The following is a 16,237-nucleotide window of genomic DNA, read 5'->3' as shown; positions in this document are numbered from 1 at the left end:
AAACGGAGCAATCGCGAACCACTCTCCGGCCAACAACAAATACTAACATTATCGACAACAACAGCAAATGTAGGTTGCGCCGTCAACTCAAGCTGCCTCCACTGGCAAATCTTCTAAAGTCTTCTCTCTGTATTATATGTGTAATTGCTATTACTACAATGAAAACGCAGCTGCATATGTATATATATGTCTAGTGACTGCTCGCCATCGGCGAACAGAAGCAATAGCAGGAAAACAATACCTAAGACGGCAACATCCTCGGTGACACGTTAACTGAAAGCGTTTCCACGCCTTCCTCGTGCTTGCTACCTCGGCCATCTAGACCTGCAGCAACGCTGTTCTGTACGCCGATGCGGCAATTTTTGCCGTAAGCAATGCGGCAGGCCATAGCAGTGACGAGACGACGGCCGGATGGATCGACTGCTTGCTTACACAGAGTGACGGAAAATTGGCAGTTGTCAGCAGGAGATAATAAGGGTATTGTTGTTTAGCAATTTGAATCAACGCCGTTTCTTCCTTTAGGCGTTAAGCGACGAAAATGGCCAGACTAAATTTGGCGGAAGTATTGTTTTGCCATAGCGTAACACTGGCACACGGGCGTCAGAAACAAACTTGCGACAATAAGGCTACTGCATCGTGACATTTGTACAAGCCTTTGTCGCGTCCCGTTTATGAAGCCGCCAGCTGAACGCCGGCAGAAATAACAATGGTTCGATAAAGTATACGCTAAACCACACAGTATCCACCTAAGCACTCGTTAGCAAATGGCGACTACTCATTTTTTTAATCCGAGAAGCAAGCAAATCGCGAAAATGGGGGAAATCTACATTGGGTACCGTTACGTCGAACGGTCGATGGCGTTTGCGAACGCGGGGAAACGTATCCTTGAACGATAGCTAGTATCTTTGAAGGATTATTAATAAAGGAATTATGCTAATGAAAATACAAATCAATGTACGCTGTGTTAATGCATGTAGAAGAAGCACGCACTAACGATTCGGGCGTCCGGGCGGCAGTGAGTTACTCGTAGGTCCAAGCCAGCTTTATTACTTCCTCGCACATAAGCCATGTAATACATACCTATGCACGGGTCCCTACAGCGGACGCAATCTAATAGTATTCTGTTGCTATTTTCACTAGTGTAGAAAACAAGTTCAGACCGGATCAGTTTCAAACTGGTTTCTAAACATGAAACTCGTGCCCGTTGTTCTCGTACCCTGTTGCAGTATGTCTCTTCCTTCAGCCCCATTGTAATTTCCTCACCGTAGTTTTCCCACACAGTAAATCGTATATTTTCGTAATCTAGTGCACTGCTCGGATCATTCAGTTACTTCGCTTCATAATTTCAGCACTTCGATTGCGTAGCTTCAGTAAATTCGCCACCTTACTTCAGTCATTCAATTGCGATGACTTAAATAGTCCGCTATCCTCTACTGGCCATCGCGTGACCTAACAGAAGGTGTCTTATAGGCCTCCGTTAATTATTTTGTGTTCCTATTGCAATGAGCCTGTTCCCGGTGTTACCGTTAACCCATTTGCTGCGTGGAGTTGTTCCGCTCCTCAGGCGGAATTGGCTTGAGCTTTACATGTAAATACCACGTTATACGGCCCAAAAAACTAGACATCTCGACGATGCACAGACGCCTATACCCTTCAAGAAGGCTTTAACCGTCTCTCAAACGAATCTCACACAAGACCATACTATGTAAAACGGTATAGCGTAGTAGAATTTAACGAATGGCTCACTGTTTGGTCAGTTGTCAAAAAATACTTCAAAGGAAAGTCATCACATAAAAGTTATTGCGTACGCCACAAGACAGGTAAACATTGAGAATTGATCGCCTTTATTTAAAGGCGATCAATTCTCAGTGTTTAGCTCTTAGTTTCTTTGTTCGGCTGGAGAGCGCAAAAAACTGAAATACAAAATGGTTTTGTTAGCTTGCGCAGAGCACGGTTTTTTCCTAAACATTAATTCAATAAGGCTATTAGACAGAATGCGCTCTCAAGCAGAGGCATACGACCTCGTCGGGCTTCAATGTCGGGCGATTCAATGAACATACGCTCGTATTTGGACGCGCAACCGCGTATTAGATGCATATCACGATCGCTGTGAATGATTTCGACGATCCTATGGCACGTGTGGGTCAGAATAAATATATCCATGCATGCCGAAGGGTCAGCTTTACCTTAATAACCTATCCTTACCTATACCTCAGGAACGCCCCAGGGATGTGTATGGCTAATGCGCAGCGATAGAATAGACCTCCATATTTAGTTTTCCCTTTCTTAGCTGTAAAAAAATATTTCACAGCATTGACCAAACTAATAATGGTTCACGCCCAAGTTTTGTTCTTCTGAAAAAATCATAGATTCGATCGGTATTTATAACCGCGCCATTGTGCAAATGTCCCATTGATTCTATGAGCCCTATGAGTCTTTGCCAATTAACCCTTTTAAGCGATATATAATACAGCTGATCAATAAACTAGCTAAACGGTCAGTTCTTCATGGATTTAGCCACAGATATACATGCTACTGTACTTACGTGACTTTTGGCATCCATCCGCCGAAAAAGAAACCGGCCTTCGCGGTCATGTTCGTGCCATCGGAGCTGCACGATGAGAGGTCGCTCTTCATCGGCGAGTTTTCGCTCTTCACCATTTTCATGGATCTCGTAAAGAGCATAGCGTGAATAGTCTGGCGCGCTGAGCATTCCGATATCTGGTCGGAATTTCTCGATGAGTGTCGGTACGACGTCGCGCACCCAGGCTGAACTTGCTACGCGTAAACATTTCGTAACCACTCGCTGGTCCGAATCTTGAAAGTAGAAACGCATCACGCCATGGAATTCGAGGTCCTATTAACGAAGGAAACACGAACGTAAGGTTAAACAGGTTGGCCTGCTAACGAACACTGTCGGCATTACTACTACTATTATAAAGAAGATTCAACTTAACAGCGCAACCATTGATAGGCATTGCTCGTCTTCTGAGGAGGGGAATATAGCGGCGTTGCTTTTGTAATAGGCGAATTATGATAAAAATACCATGAGGTAGTTTTGTGTTTAGTGAACACAAGGAATGTAACCAGCTTCGAACGTCGCAATCGGAAGATCGCGAAATCTTCATGTTAACAGCATCAGTATATATTTTGACGTGTGAATGAGCTACTGATAAACAAACGCATTGCGTCTGATCATCGCTATTATAAAGCACTCGACGTTCGATTCGCCCATTACAAGCCGACCGAAATTTGGCGCGAATGTGTGAAACTTTGAATGTCACCTAGTGGCTACATTCACACGTTATATCAAAACAAACAAAAACATAATTGAAAAACAAACTGAACAAGCTGAACTGTGACGAACGGGACATTACATAATAATAGTTTTACGTGTTGCTATTTATTCCACCCCTTCGTCCACATGCTTTTCACCGAACACTGAATCAACGGCGGTTACAATAGACATCCGTACCGACACTGCCTCGATCGTCGGTGACCGAAAAGCGGTCGCCGATAAGCCAAACGCTTTGAACCTCTAATTGACGTAACTTGTTTGGTAAACCTTAATTTCATAGGCTTGTTTATCCAGCGTTTTCGCCACATGGTATTCCTTCCATCGACATCATCGCATTCCCACTTATTCGACAAATTTAACCGAACGTATTTGCCGATAATGTCGTATTATCTAAAAGCGTGAACGGTGACACTGGTGGTAGGCAGCAATGCTGACACACGAAAAAAAGTTCAACTTAATGTAAGCCTCGACGTGTATGCCAACTGGTCTATTAGTTAACTGGAAATCTCTGAAGCGTTCTGTATTCCTCAGTGGTCTGCTGTCGCTCCTTGTGCCGCATGGCGAAGGCCTGATATTCCTGCATATTGCCCCTTCGTGTAAACGACAACGGAACAATCAGCAGGACGTTCGTCTATTCAGGATTACAGACTTTCATAGCAGTGGCGCCGGCAGCAGCAAATGACTTACGGACTCTATAAAAGGCGCTCGCAATCGCCATATATTTTAAACAGCGAGATATAATTGCTTTTTGTTTTTCTAATTACCTGGTAAAAATGTTCATTATTATTATTAATTGCTATAGAATTATTGCGATAGTGGTCGGACAAAGGCCCCACCTCGATGTGATATCTTTCATCATACGTAACAAAAGAATACCGATATCGCGTGCTTTATATAGTAGAACGATGCTATAACAACAACAGTGTAACTAAAATTGGAAACTGATTGATCTTACGGTTCCAAATCGAAGACGCCAACTTCAGACGACATGCTGCTGACGATACCCGTTACACGTATTAATAATGAAACGAGATCAGACGCAGACATTTCCGACCAGTCACACATTCAATTAAGCTGAGTCACAAATACAAGCGGGACAATAATTTATATAATAATACAAGTATCTGCGAGTTGTAAGTGGGGTCCGGTATATGGTTTGTTGACAACTGTCGTTCCATTTTTCGTCCTAATTAGTAAATTCCTTATTACGCTACATTGGTGGCGATGTGGGGAGGGATACCAGATAGAGCATGCACGAAGATAATATAAGGATAGATAGTTCCCTTCAAACCTGAAAATATTCAGGACATCATAACGTTGTACTCAATAATCAAGCGGCTCAGGAGGGACCTACGTACGGCATGATATCATCTATTTCTAGACAGATCCAAAACGTATATAGGAACTCAATGGTGAATCACCCGATGGCAAGCCACTGGCCGTCATTCGCAGCACAGGCTCAGATGGATGATTGCAGACGATTAGCGACAACTTTACGTTGCATTGACAATCCACGTCAGCGTCAATATATTTTAATTAAGTTCTTAGTAACTTCTAAGCGGTAACAGTTAAGCCGCTGGAGGAGGAACAACGTTAGCTTTAAATCGTCTATGATTTAATTCAGATAAACTTTAAGAGAGTCTGTTAGGAGAAACAGCCCCCAATACAAGACTCAAAATGATATTTCGATGAACGGTAAATTTGATTTATACATGTTAAGATCTATGTTGGTGAGTATAACTGGCGATTCCTTTTTTGTTCGTAGTCGAAGGGGACGGTATCAGCTTCGCAGCCTCGCAAATGTTTGCACTAAACATAGGAAACTCAATCGAACCCAGCTGGCCGCTTTTCTCATGTGAGACATTAAGGCTCATAGTGGCAGAAGAAGCCAAGCAACTAGGCTGACGTGACTCGACTCCCCGCTATTTCCTCATAGTTATGCACGTTTCCATATGATGTAGAGCTCACTTGCTACAATTCCGACATGCCGCATCAGCACGCCTTCATGACCACAAGCAGGAATAGTAGTAGCAGCAACAGCAGTCAGTCAAGAAGACAAGAACGCCAAAGACAGTTGATCGGCTAGCGACGTAGATCTGTTAATATTATGCGTCAGACGTCAAAAAAGCAACAGGAATGTTGCGGCCAACGAAGCTTCCAGATCAAACAACGACCGCAGTCAGCAACTGGCGACTATGAAGCAAGCAAAATGAAGAGAAGCGTCCTATCACGCGGGAGAGCTCGACGAAATGGAAGGTACGTTTATATGTGTGCATGACGTCACACTATCTAAACATTTTCAATAGAATTCTTCCACTTGACGATCTGAAGTACAGTTGTTTCAGTAATAGAATGGCGGCTGTTGATCATGCGGACACATTTACCACAGACGCGCAATTACATTGAATTTCTTTTTGGGTTTTATATCGGTAATGATTAAAAGAAGGCCACGGAAAAATTATGATGTAGGTTATGACACACGTTTAGGTTCTATCTTTTTGGTGTTCCACCATAATTGGATTTGTACGACAAGTGACACGCGTCAAATACGAAACTAGTGTCAAATTTATAATTATAGCTATAATAATTAAACGTAAACATAATCTATTAATTTAAAAACATTCATTTTATTTTGTTTAATAAGCTATTATTCAAAGCACTAACATCCAATTACCGACAATCTGTTATTAAGGCTTAGCTGACAAACTCAGCTCATCGTAAAATACAGTTGAATCTACCCATATCTACATCTTTGCTCCAATTACACTTAACTATCTCTACATTGATTATGCTTATTTCTACATTCGTCTACAATATCGATTGTTTGGATAAATAGTAACGGTTGAATCTCCAACAACGACACGTTGACGCCAGTGAATGCCCCTATTTGATCATGATATGGCCAGCTCGAACTCGCATAAACGCTAATAACAAGCTGAATAATTTTTCAAGCAATCCTGCTGCTGCTGCTGCTGCTGATGCTGATGCTGCTGCTGCTGCTGCTGATGCTGATGCTGCTGCTGCTGCTGATGCTGATGCTGCTGCTGCTGCTGCTGTCAATAGTTCGATCCGTACTTGCCATCCTTAGCCGAAAGCATCCGGAGCTAAAAGCACGTGCCTGCATAACGTGTCAACTAGCCAGCCAGCTCACGATTAGTCGGCCACTATTCGACTAAGGCGTGTAATGGAGAAATCACCTTCACAGAATTTCCTACATCTACTTTATCTCTTACCGTTTCAAAAGAATATACTGTGTGCCTGCCAAGTAAATACCTACTAGATAAAGGCTACAAATTCAGCGCTGCGACAAATTTTATTAACACGCATTACTTTACAATGGGTACATATAATAACTACCTTTGCGTATTAACGGTTCAGCGTTCGTTTTACGTTTTCTTGAATTTTCTTAGATTGCTCTTAGATTGTATAGATAGCAGCAGCATCGTACTAATCTAACCGCACTCTTTCTCCCTGCGCTTGCCTAACATCTCGATATTCTAGCATTTTTAATGTTATCAGAGTATGATATGATTGACAGTAATGATTGCGATCCGTATCGCATACAAATGCTGGCCAACGAACGCTATTCATCCAGAAATCTCCATGTAGGATATCACAACCAACGACAACAACAACGCCTTGATACATACATTTATCAGCTTATAAAAGAGAGAGTTTGGAATACGTTAGCCGGCTGGAGTTACCGTCCGTTAGCAATAATCAATCGAAATCGATCGGTAAAAATCGGCTTCAATTGTTACTTGTCGCTGCACGCTCCCCTGGGTTTTGTCGACGAACACAGCAGCAACAACGGGATCCAATCGATTCTGAGATGAATCCAGCTAACGGTTCGACATGGTCAGCCCGATCAGGTTTGACCCGACCAGCAACAACTGCTTACAACGGTCGGAAGGGGGAAATTTGCGACAGCGGCATCTGCCTCGCCGTACTAGGCAGTCTCGGGACCACTCCTAACGCAGGAACCACTCTCATAAATAAGACAACTGTATGAGAATGTGTGAAAACTCGTTGCGTTATTGTGCAATGCTGTTTACACGAAAAATTTTCTCTGTCGTTGGCGCGTCTTTTTGAATAGCCTCGACTCACCATACTAACACTAAATAATCGACTAAACTAAGTGAGCGTTCTAGAATTAAAACGGTAGCTATTTTTGCTCATATTGGCTGCAATAGCCGTTACAGCGTCATGAAGAGTAGTCATGGCGCCGGCTGAAGGATAAAAAGCCTTATTCATTTTGCCATCGCAGCCTACATTTCACATGCTGCGTGTCGATCGAACTGCTAGACTTTTCTTAGATAAGTTAATGTTAACACCATGTGTTCCTTGCTGGCATCGTATGTGTCCTGTGCTATAGATCGAACTTTCATCTATACACTTTTTACATTAAATAAATAGTTTGTGTGGAATGGGCCCAGCGAACATGTGTGCCACATCAGGACAACTAACCTGGTCAGCAAAAGGGCATTATTTACACGAATTCAGCTATAAGTTGCAGTCGGAAAAGGCTGGAAAAAGTAAACTTTGACTTCGTATAGGCGGAACGATTTAGACTGAGCATATTGAATAATGGTAAAACGTGACACAGTAAATGAGGATGACTGAATATGAGGTGTAGGCATACAACGCCACTATGTACGTGACAATACAGAGTATATTGGAATTCACTGATCTAACTGCTCCCCTTCCCGTGTATGAAGTAAGCATCAAGGCGACGCTTTTGTTGATGACGCTGCTCAATCAGGTACCAGGCAACGCTGTGGGAAACACTGCAGGTGACAAAATTTCCACCGAACAGAATAGAAGCACAAGGAGATTTCTTATCGCTTAGCGGTCTCAACCTCTTTTCTTCTGTTGGCGACTTTGCGTCACGACCCATCATGGGTCCATTTAATGAGCCTTACTGATTCGGCGATGGGAGTACAATAAGAGTTTGTGTGGACTACGCAACATCTACGACCGTTTCATTTATCTAGAAATGTATCTTTACGCATTGTCACAGAAGAGCGAGGACAATAATCAGAACAAATGAATACTTGCCAGTATTACGGGAACAAGCTAGCCATGACGATAGCAGTGGAAGCAGCCGAAAAACAGCACGTCATGTCATCAAAGTTAAACAGCAGGCGTCACGAAGAACGTAGCAGTAGATTTCACTTGAAAAGCTATAACCACGGAAAGTGATGGGGGGCTGTTTCGCATTCATGAGTAATAAGTTTCCTCCAAAGATGCGAACCTACAACGGCAATTTCCTCAGCGAGGCCAAATTAAACGATCGAGCAATTGTTGACCAGTATACTATCCTTAGCGTAATCAAGTTGACATGCTTAACTCTTGCTAATTCGATAGGTCGACCAGCATGAACAGCGCGAGGTAGCAAGAGCGTGAACGACCTTTATTCAATAGTTTTCTTCAGTTTCAATAGGTAAGAAAGAGCTCGTGGCTCACCGAAGGCTAACATGTCGAAGGCGATGTAATCGAATGTTTTTACGGCGCGAATAGCAGAGAGGAGACCGTCACGTCCAGTCGATGCTAATATGAAAGTAAAATTGCAATGCATATATGTACATATACATTGTGTGCAAGCATTTGCTTTGCACATAATGAATTTTCCCATAGCTGGATTACATAGCCAGACATTTTTACACTCAGTTCATACATACATGATGCTACAAACTGCTTGCTAGGTTTTATTCGGTATATTTAGACAGTCCTTTGTTTGCTTATTACGAACTAACTGTAAGTACTCGCACAACGATATATAAGCACGGTTCTATGTGTTAGCGGGGGTTATAATTTTGTAATATATTTTCATTGCCATCTTACGGGCTAGGCCTGTTAGACAATCTCTTTTACTTCTACTTTTTTTCATCTGTAAACTTTTCCTCTTTTATCTTAGATTAGCTTTCTGTTCGTTTCTAAATGTTTATTAAATAGAACACAGCATGCTACATTCGAATAGACGATTCAAAACCGAATATGTTGCCATATATGACGATGCATACATCCATATGCATTGGCAGCTGCTAGGGGTCGCTGATGATGTTACTTTGTTATTGTTTATCTGCTACCAGCGTCTGCTGTCCGCTAATATTCTGCAACATTCATCCATTCGTGGATCTCTTTGATCGCACTATGAACGTGCTATCTATTAGTTCGTACGGTAGTATAACAGTAATTATTTATAAATTTTACTTGATCAGTGCTGTCACGACTATGGTGGGACTATCGTGGGGCGAGCAATACTAATGTATTTAGTTGGTCGTTTGCTGACGGACAGAGCCAATATGAATGGCCTAGAACGACACGATGTATTAGAGAGAATTATAGTACTAGTAACGAAATTCTTGTTTACAAAGTATAGTATTCGTTATAACTAACGATGCTATAGTCAGTTTTGCTGAGACATCATCCTTCTTCGTACCGAAAAAGCAGTCAATTTCGTTTCCGGTTGTCTGATGGGTTCAATAAATCATTCAACGTAAATTTCTAGATCTTGTTTATAAGCGATAAAAAAAACTGTCGGTGACAATGGTAATAACACAATAACGACGAGACTAAGTGACGATTGAAGCACCTATGCGGCTATGACGAAATAAGGGCGAAAAATTGGTCACGGAAACTAGGCGTATTTGTTGTAATTCATATATAGTGCGTACGTAAATCTCGATTATAGTCTGGGCGTATCTTTGGTGCCTTTTTCATACGACACAAATTGCCGGCCGGAACTCCCATTTGATAGGTGGGGAATAGTTTGCGAACTATACATGTATATATATATATATATATATATATATAGATCAATAATGGAGTGCCAGCAAATGTGTCAGCTTAACTACTATCAATAGAAAAAATAATAATAAAATCATATTATTTTAGAATGCTTGCAGCGATGATCATAATTTTCTATTACGCTATTTATCCAGCGAATGGCACAGTAGACAGTACTGTTTTTTGCCTAGTAGTGTACTACAAAATGAAAGGAAACATGCAAAATAAAAAAAAAATCGATTTTCTTCTGTTTTTTCTTTGTTTCAGGCCGCCATCGATGCCGCTTCAGAACACTTGGCCCTACAAATATCAATGTTTACAAAAACGTCCTATGGCTTCCTGACATGCAGTAAGAGCACAATTTACGCGCTATATTTTGATTAGCCTGACCGCAATGTAAATTTTCATTCCAAGCTTGATCAGTGCGGCCTATACGATGAGGACACTATAACAGAGAGTATTTACCAAAAAATGATTCGCTGGGTTTAAAAGTAACGGTTTTGACTTACGGTATCCCCACTGTATACGAAACCAATTTCCTAGATTTCTTCCGGAGCCGTATTCCGGTACCGACAAGTAAGGACATGGCATACTAATTTCTTCTTTACACGACACACGTATTCCTAGAAACCAAACCCAAGGTGGAATTTCCTCACCCAAACAAAACGATCACAACAGTTTGTATGTCAAAACATCTCAAGAAAACCATATCGAAGTAACCACAATTAAATTTCCGTCTCCTTTTTCGGTTCCACCACCGCCACTATCTACAGCCGTCTGAGTTCTACGACTGCCTGGAGCACAAAGGTATTTCCTGCAGAAGCTCCGCACAGGAGCTGCTAATGAAAATTGCGGCACTTGCACAGGAACAGAAACTTTCCACCACTGAATAGACCGCCTGTCTGCTGTTTATTTTTCTGTTTGGTTTGCGTACCGCCTTGATGAGTAACGACAAGAGTTAAACCGCATCATATTGTGAATAAGCAAAAAAAAACTCCAGCCGCTTCAGCATAGAACAACGGCGCAAGCACCAATTGACGCGGTTATTGCATAGAGATGCAGAAAAGGCACAATAAAGGAGCTGTAAAGGCTTCGGCAAAAATCTGGGTATCAAACGTCGATCTTCAGCCGACAAGCATGGTTTCATCGATCGTCGAAGCATAAAAGATACGTTAAAACGACGATAAGCTGATGTTACATGCCACTAATTTATGAAAATGTTACGTTCCTTGTGCTCTTATTTCCGTACAAGTGCTGGGGGGAGGGGGGTGACACAGGAGGTAAAGGTAATACTTTGAGATAGGGGCACCGTGTACAGGTAGCGTCTCGTAAATCTCAGAAGGAACTGCCACGCCGCTAGAGATAACAGTGGCAAAAAATGGCTGGCGTATATGTAACGATGATACTGGAAAGACATGACAGGACTAACGGAAAAAGAGAGAGCAATATAAATATCGGTCTGTATAAAGGTACTAAATCAAACAATACGACATTTTCGCATTAGATATGCATGCGTAGACTTTTGTAGAATAGATGTTTGTTTGTTTTGGCCAAATTGGTTAGAGAAAATAGCTCACCGGTTACGAAGCTGGTCTCAGTTTTTAGATTTGGTTACAGTAGAAATAGGTACGGTCATATTCTACCATATAGTTGAACCTTTCCATACAATAATTTTGTGATAGATGCTGGGAATTGAGCCGACGACAAATCGTCCTTATTATTCGAAGGAGTCTATGAAAGTTGATCATTGAATATAAACCAGAAGAAAAATGTTGAGCTCTATACCGATCGTAACGGCAAGTGCTCTCCACGTCAAGCACAAGGTATTTCAAATTTTCGTAATTTGGAGCAGGAAACGTTTGCCCTCGTCACTGCTTTATGAATACTGAAGATAATTCTGTTTATTAAGCGCAGAACGATTTTTTTGCGAGTGCCGACTACATAGCAGTAAGCAACGAATAATGAATTAAGAGAGAAGTCTACGACCCATCGACCCCGCCGTTCTCCGGTCGTCGCCAAACAATTCCAAGAATTTCCTGTTTTACTGCTGCAGTTATCATAAACACGACCGGCCGATCATTATAGACCTTATTGATTTGCGCTCGATCATTTTGCACTCTCGAAAGTATCGACCATTTTACCACAGCGCTATCGGAACGCCCAAATCTGCTTCCTTAGCTTTCCTTTACGATGGGCGCGTAGCATTTGGGTGCACATATTGTATGTTCTAATTTTTCGAGCAATACCTAAATCTTCTAAAGGAGCTCGTGAAAGCTAAATGCAGTCGAAAAATTCGAGCCTACCTATCTTGCCTTGAGCTATTATTATGGCAGAATAGATCACAGCAAATATAATATTGGTACCACCGCTCCGCGCATTACTACTAAAAAGGTCAAAGCCACCACCATAGTTGTAACCTATTTTGATGCCCTTATCGGAGCTTCGATGTAGTTATCGAAGTGGCCTGTACTGGGCCTCCCAAACAACGTTGCGAATGCGACTGCGAGATGAACTGGAAAGCTACGCTCTGACAGCCACGGAGCGAGCAATCACACGTGCGCGCGTGGCCGAAACACCAGCGATAACTGCATATAGCCGAATGTATACCCTTGCCTGAAACGAGTCTGTCTAGGGCTCGTTCCGTACTAGATGGAACTCCCGTAACCATATGGCTGATAGGAAACTACCAAGCTACATACTATTGTTACAGGGGCATTATACTTTGGCGAGTTCTTTTATCTTTGTCATGACCGGCAACACAAAAGAAAGAGAGGCAAGAAGATTCATTAAGAATTTCACGACTGGGTGATCAACCTTCCCGTTAAGTAGTAAGAAAGACCTGACGTGAATGACTCACCATCCGTTGTTTGCCTGGCCGACTGCCTAGGCCGTTTGTGTTCGAGCTTTTAAATCGTCTGCGTGCATGTAACTACGCAGCAGGAAATAAGCAAGGAAGATCGTAAAGCTGCGTGGGTGATTAAATGAACGGCTTTATCAGCAATAGGCCATAGCATTGAGTTTATCAAGCTAGCTCGTAAACGTTGACCGGGTAGGAGACCTACCAACATGAGATTAACTTGGAGAACGACGTGGATTTTTATGAGGCAATTTCCATAACCTTGTGGCGAATTCCAGTTTCCATTGTTCGAAAGATCGGAAGTTTGTCTTTGGTAGAAAGACGAGAAATCTATACAAGGACGCACTTTGAAGGTGCTGACTCATAAAACACAATGGGTAAACGCAGCCAGTTTTCTGTATTCTGTCTATTGATGTTACTTGTTGTGTAACATATCAACGATACTAGGTATATTAGGCTTTCCTTTCTCGCGCTATTGTACCTAATCATCCTCTGTGGGGCACGGGTTACCATAAGTAATCAATTGTACTAATACCGTTTATTGTGGCGGTATTGTCTTTGAGTTCGTATAAAAAGTTACACTACGTTTGAGCAAAAAGGCACAGTCCTATTAAGTGAGGTTCAACATACGTGTCACCTCTAGTTAGAAAATTTTGGTCAATTCGGCCGGGCTTTTTGATCCTTTATTAGTTGCGTATAGTTAAATGGATCACCATGTCCTACTTGGTAGGCTCTGGCAAACGCTTGCTAACGAGCCGATTCTTTCAGGCGCAGGTCGTTGTTTTCCGTCTCCCTATCAGTAATCATTGGTCTTTCATTATAAGCTTTGTTCAAGGTACTCAGAATCATGTCATGACACGCAACAGCTAGTTCACGATCAAGCGAAGAATATAACACGGTACCTGTTCCATACGCAATTTTCTGCGTTACAGATTTATCTGGCCTGACTGCCAATTCCACAAACTGATCATAACGGTGACAATAAAGGAGCTTCAAATGGTGTTTATTACAAATTGTGTAAAAGGTTTCTGCTAACAAGGGAAAAATAAATATTGCAAACATTTTGTTGAACAGCCATAGGCGTACAAGGGGCAGCTTCGGAATGTTATATTCTTCAATTATTTAGGACACCAAAGGCTCAAGACAGCATTTTTTGTCTCCTGATACAATGTCCTTATTAATTTCTCGGCTATACACAAGTAGATGTGGTTAGTGGATTTCATGATTCAGCCAGAAATTTTGTTAGTAGTGTCCAACAATCGAACACTAGATATCTGCTATTTATTATTTTACTAACCTATTGACCCCATCGACATTCAAAGCGCCAATATTCGATGTGTACCATTTAAAATATACATAAGAATCTATACACATATGAAAGCAAGCTCACATATTATATGCGGGTGCAAAACCACAGAATCCCTGTCGGCATAGGAATTGATTTAGTTGCTGTAATGTAAAGAAAGAGACCATCTAAAAATGAGGACAGGCCATCTTTGCTATCCTATTTCAGGCGCATTACTTTCAAAAGAGGTTTTTCGTTGCAGACAATCCATAGCCATCTACGCTTTCGCTGTCCTTAGACACGCTATCCCAACACGACCTTGGCCTACTTCATCATCGCTCTACCGCGGATTTGCCGTTATCTTAGACCGTCTGAATCGTTCACCAGCTACCACTACTGAAAATAATTTCAGCTGATCAATGTCGTTGTCGCAGCAGTCGTTCCACATAGTCAAATCTAATCGACGGACCCTACGATAATATAGGTCTATATATAATATAGGATAAAATAGGAATATACAGGTCAGACAATAAATGGCAGCGTCACCATGAAACGCTACAAGCGGCTGTTCCTCTGTGCTAGCCTTCCTTGTTCCACCCAGATGGACAGCTCGACCTGTTGAGTTCCTCTACTTCACATTTTGTCAGAGCTGTCACGTTTATTATTATGGACAACAACGGTTCGTACCTCATCGTTACAGCTACCGGCGCTATCTTCCTCACGTACACATCGCCGTCATTGTCGACGTTGTTAGATTATTTATTTGATCGACTTGGAATAGGCAAGACAGTCGCCGGACGACAAACGCACACCAAAGTGTCAAGTAATATCCTGTAGTGCAATTGGGAAACGGATGCCGGGTGACTGTTTGTCTTCTTTATATCTGTTTGTCTTTCTATGAAATGTCTGTGTATGTGGACGGACTTGTAGAGCAGCAATGAAACGGGTAACTGTTAGCGATAATTGAGCTAATAGCAGCAACAAGATCGACGGATAGATGCGCGGGCGCCCGCAACGATGCACAATAAGCTACCCGAGTGAAGCGGCGATTTTTCCCGTTTGCGATAGCTAACAACAACCAGTTCTACTAGCACATCTCCTATGATAGGCCAATAGCCACAGTGGTCGTATGTACTACTGCTGCTAGATGAAGATCGCTCCGGTCGGTAGATATCCATCAATGAACCATATGTTCATCATGGCCCTCGTGACCGAACTTCGACCAAACAGCTCCGATGGACTACACAAATGAATTTCTTCCAGCATTAGCAACAACGACAACAGATGTCACGTGCCATATCTTTAGCGGCATTGACAATAAGTCTGCTTAATCTTCTTTTATTTCGTTACGTTGTTTTCTTTGGCTCATATGATGGAACAATAGCACCATCGGCTGGCGCTGCTACTGCCGTCTTCAGCGCGACTACAAGCAAACGAATGGGGGCAAATGTCGGGCAACAGGCGACAATGCGCCACCGATATATTCGTCCGAGGAGAGGACAAAACAAAGAGTAGTACTGATTGGGAACATCTAGCTTGTTTTTATGATAAATCTTTATGGTACGTAAAAACAGTATAGTACAGCATGTTGATGACCAATAAGCAAAAAACCCCAATTTCCCGCTCGCCAAGAATCGCCTGTTAAACAACTAATTTGCTGCGCATAACAGACTGTTTCTACGTTTACATGCGTTACGCTGCCGGGTAAATAGTGGATCGCGAGAACAGGAAGAAGAAACATTGACAACTGATGACCATTGAATCCGGCAGAACGACAATCATCTTTTGATTGATTTCGATCAGTCATGAGTGATTAGAAGACTAATGTACCGGATCCTACGCGCGTGTTTCAAAATGGATAAAGACCATAGAACATTATTGGACGATGTTCCACAAGTTGTTCCACAGTGGGTCCAGTCTTTCACCAATAGATGAACATTATTTACATATGCATGAGACAAATATGGAAAATGATTACGGTTGTGGGCTAATTCTAAAGTCATTGTAT

The 16,237-nt window shown here is 42.1% G+C and overlaps 1 protein-coding gene across 3 annotated transcripts in view; it reads right to left on the bottom strand.

Annotated features, from left to right (window-relative positions):
- The window catches only part of cno (adherens junction formation factor afadin), a 68,120-nt gene that overhangs the window by 28,761 nt on the left and 23,122 nt on the right, over nt 1–16,237 (bottom strand). For 2 of the 3 annotated variants that reach the window (XM_086981967.1, XM_022794086.2), the window contains exon 2: nt 2,546–2,857. The exons of the other annotated variant lie outside the window; for it this stretch is intronic. In XM_086981967.1, coding sequence (XP_086838093.1) covers nt 2,546–2,857 — 312 coding nt within the window. The remainder of the gene's footprint in view (nt 1–2,545; nt 2,858–16,237) is intronic. 3 annotated transcript variants of the gene reach the window in all.

This window comes from Varroa destructor, unplaced genomic scaffold, assembly GCF_002443255.2.
Source record: "Varroa destructor unplaced genomic scaffold, Vdes_3.0 BEIS01000002.1, whole genome shotgun sequence".
Lineage (NCBI taxonomy): Eukaryota > Metazoa > Arthropoda > Arachnida > Mesostigmata > Varroidae > Varroa > Varroa destructor.
Note: the sequence above shows the minus strand (reverse complement) of the source record. Positions and strands in the feature narration are given on the sequence as shown.